Source organism: Panthera pardus, unplaced genomic scaffold (assembly GCF_024362965.1).
Source record: "Panthera pardus isolate Hobbes unplaced genomic scaffold, ASM2436296v1 HiC_scaffold_10, whole genome shotgun sequence".
NCBI lineage: Eukaryota > Metazoa > Chordata > Mammalia > Carnivora > Felidae > Panthera > Panthera pardus.
In genome coordinates, this window is record NW_026526655.1 from 34,358,360 (window position 1) to 34,361,224 (window position 2,865).

The following is a 2,865-nucleotide window of genomic DNA, read 5'->3' on the forward strand; positions in this document are numbered from 1 at the left end:
AATTACTGATCTTTTCACAGTCTCTGTAGTTTTGCCTTTTCCAGAATGTCATACAGTTGGAATCTTTAAGAGATATTTAATAAATATTTAATGAATGAACGATTGGAAGCTGTTGTAACAACCCATCTGAGTTCTGAGTTTTTACCATGTCCCCTGAGGGGTTATGGGTTTAGGTGTCAGTGGTTTACACTTAGATACAGCTGCGTTTAGCCCCTGTGGAAGTCAACTTGAGGTCAGAAATAATACTGTTAACTGGAAATGCATTTTAAATCATTGGGATAAATTTTTGGTGGATACTTCAATAAAGGGAAGTTATTCATTGTATTGATTTGGTAGTAAAACTTATCCCTTCTTGTCTAGGTTCTTTGATCTAATAGTTAAATTGGCATAAAACAGATTAACAGGAAAAAACAAATTTAATTTTGTATGTATAGGAGCTCAGTAAAATATGAGACTCAAAGAAGTGAACAAATCAGGCAGTTATACCTTTTAGACAAAGTAACAATAAATTTGTAAAGAATTGACAAAGAAGTTTGGGGTTGGGGTACTAAATTAGTAAGTAAGTAACAGAGTTGTTGGGGCTTTTTTTTTAATGGTTTATTTATTTTTGAGAGAGAGCACAGGCAGGGGAGGGGAAGAGAGGATCTGAAATGGGCTCTGTGCTGACAGCAGTAAGCCCAATGTGAGCCTTGAACTCACAAACCGCAAGATCATGACCTGAGCCCAAGTCAGACACTCAACCAACTAAGCCACCCAGGTTTTTTTTATACAGACTTCTTAGCTTTAAATTCCCTATTTCTGCTGATAGGGATATCTCTTTACCTTCTGGTATAGGGAAGGTATATTCATATGAAAAATCTATTTCCTACTTTCAGGGGAACAAAGAGGGTCAGAATGCCTTTCTTGCACTGGCTGTTGCTTAAGTAACTTTAACTCAAGTAATCAATATGCAAGGTATATTGGGATGGCATACTCTGTTTCCCCTCAGCAGAATATTCCTCATTCGAGAATTTGGTAACCTAAATATCATTTCTCATTAAATTCAAAACCACTGCAAGTATGGGGTGCCTTGGTGGCTCGGTTGGTTGAGCGTCTGACTCGATTTCAGTTCAGGTCATCATCTCATGGTTCATGGGATCAAGCCCCACTTCAGGCTCTGTTCTGACAGCATGGAGCCTGCTTGGGACTCTCTCTCTCAAAATAAATAAACATTAAAAAAAAACCTATAAGTAATGTGTGCAGCTGCCCCCAGTGAAGGAATGAAACCACATTTCTCTCCCCTCAGATATCCTACATCCCCTTCTATCCTTGAGTCTATAGTGATACATGTTCTTTTTCTCTATAGGCAAAAAATAATTGTGAAGAATGAAGAAATTTATAAGGAACGATCTGGGAGGTTTCTCTCTATGTATGAGAATGATTCTGATAATTTAGATGATAGCAATGAAAAACAAGAACTATGAGCAGAAAAGTTGTTCTCCAATACAAAAGATGTTAGGAACACCATCTCCATAGGCTTAGACAACTTCCGTGAGAGTTTCTTGAGAAATGTATATTATGAGTTTAGTTCTTGGGCTGCCTGGGTTCTACTTTTGCCTTTTCAAAATTTCCTTTCTTCTAAGTGGTTGGGAATGTTTGAATTCTCATCTCAGTTATACAGGCTTTCAAGACTCTTCATTGTAAAGTGATGTTCCCTATACCTGGATCTAAACTTTCTCTGGGTATTATACTATTTTCTCTTCCACATTTACACATTTCATTATGAAAACACTGATCCGAAGAACTTGTTCCTATTAAATGTTGACTATATTTTGAAATACACCTTTTGTCCCCCTGGGGCATTTACCTAGCAAAAATGTAATTTGTTGATTCAATTCCAAAAATCCTTTCTCTCTTACATGTGTCCCCACTGCTCCACTTCTCAATCGTGTTCCCTATACTATGATTTTGGAAAAAGTGTCTGATGATCCTTGCCACCTTCTCTAAACAATCATCAGAATTCAAATCCCCACAGGGCAGGCAACTGGTTTTGGGGGTAGATTCCCATGATTCATCGCTTACATACAACACCAGTGCTCATCCCAACAAGTGCCCTCCTCAATGCCCATCACCCATTTTCCCCTCTCCCCGCCCCCCCCCCCCCCCCCCCCCGCCAATCCCCATCAACCCTCAGTTTGTTCTCTGTATTTAAGAATCTCTTATGGTTTGCCTCCCTCTCTATTTGAAACTATTTTTCTCCTTCCCTTCCCCCCTGGTCTTCTGTTAACTTTCTTAAGTTCCACATATGAGTGAAAACATATGATATCTGTCTTTCTCTGACTTATTTCACTTAGCATAATACCCTCCAGTTCTATCCACATTGCTGCAAATGGCAGGATTTCATTCTTTCTCATTGCCAAGTAGTATTCCATTGTATATATAAACCACATCTTCTTTATCCTTTCATCAGTTGATGGACATATGGGCTCTTTGCATAATTTGGCTATTGTTGAAAACACTGCTATAAACATTGGGGTACGAGTGCCCCTATGCATCAGCACTCCTGTATCTTTTAGATAAATTCCTAGTAGTGCTATTGCTGGGTTGTAGGGTAATTCTATTTTTAATTTTTTGAGGAACCTCCACACTGTTTTCCAGAGCAGCTGCACCAGTTTGCATTCCCACCAGCAGTGCAAGAGGGCTCCCATTTCTTCACATCCTCACCAACATCTGTTATTTCTGAGTTGTTAATTTTAGCCACTCAGACCCAAAATCTATAAAGAACTTACCAAACTCAACACCTGAAAAACAAAGAATCCAGTGAAGAAATGAGCAGAAGGCATAAATAGACACTTTTCCAAAGAAAACATCCAGATGGCCAACAGA

The 2,865-nt window shown here is 38.8% G+C and overlaps 1 protein-coding gene across 4 annotated transcripts in view; it reads left to right on the plus strand.

Annotated features, from left to right (window-relative positions):
* The window catches only part of FLACC1 (flagellum associated containing coiled-coil domains 1), a 60,727-nt gene extending 58,906 nt beyond the window's left edge, over window positions 1-1,821 (plus strand). For all 4 annotated transcript variants that reach the window (XM_053906390.1, XM_019439193.2, XM_019439196.2 and 1 more), the window contains one exon: window positions 1,346-1,821. In XM_053906390.1, coding sequence (XP_053762365.1) covers window positions 1,346-1,463 — 118 coding nt within the window. In that variant the 3' untranslated portion in view covers window positions 1,464-1,821. The remainder of the gene's footprint in view (window positions 1-1,345) is intronic.
* Window positions 1,822-2,865: the final 1,044 nt, after the last annotated feature.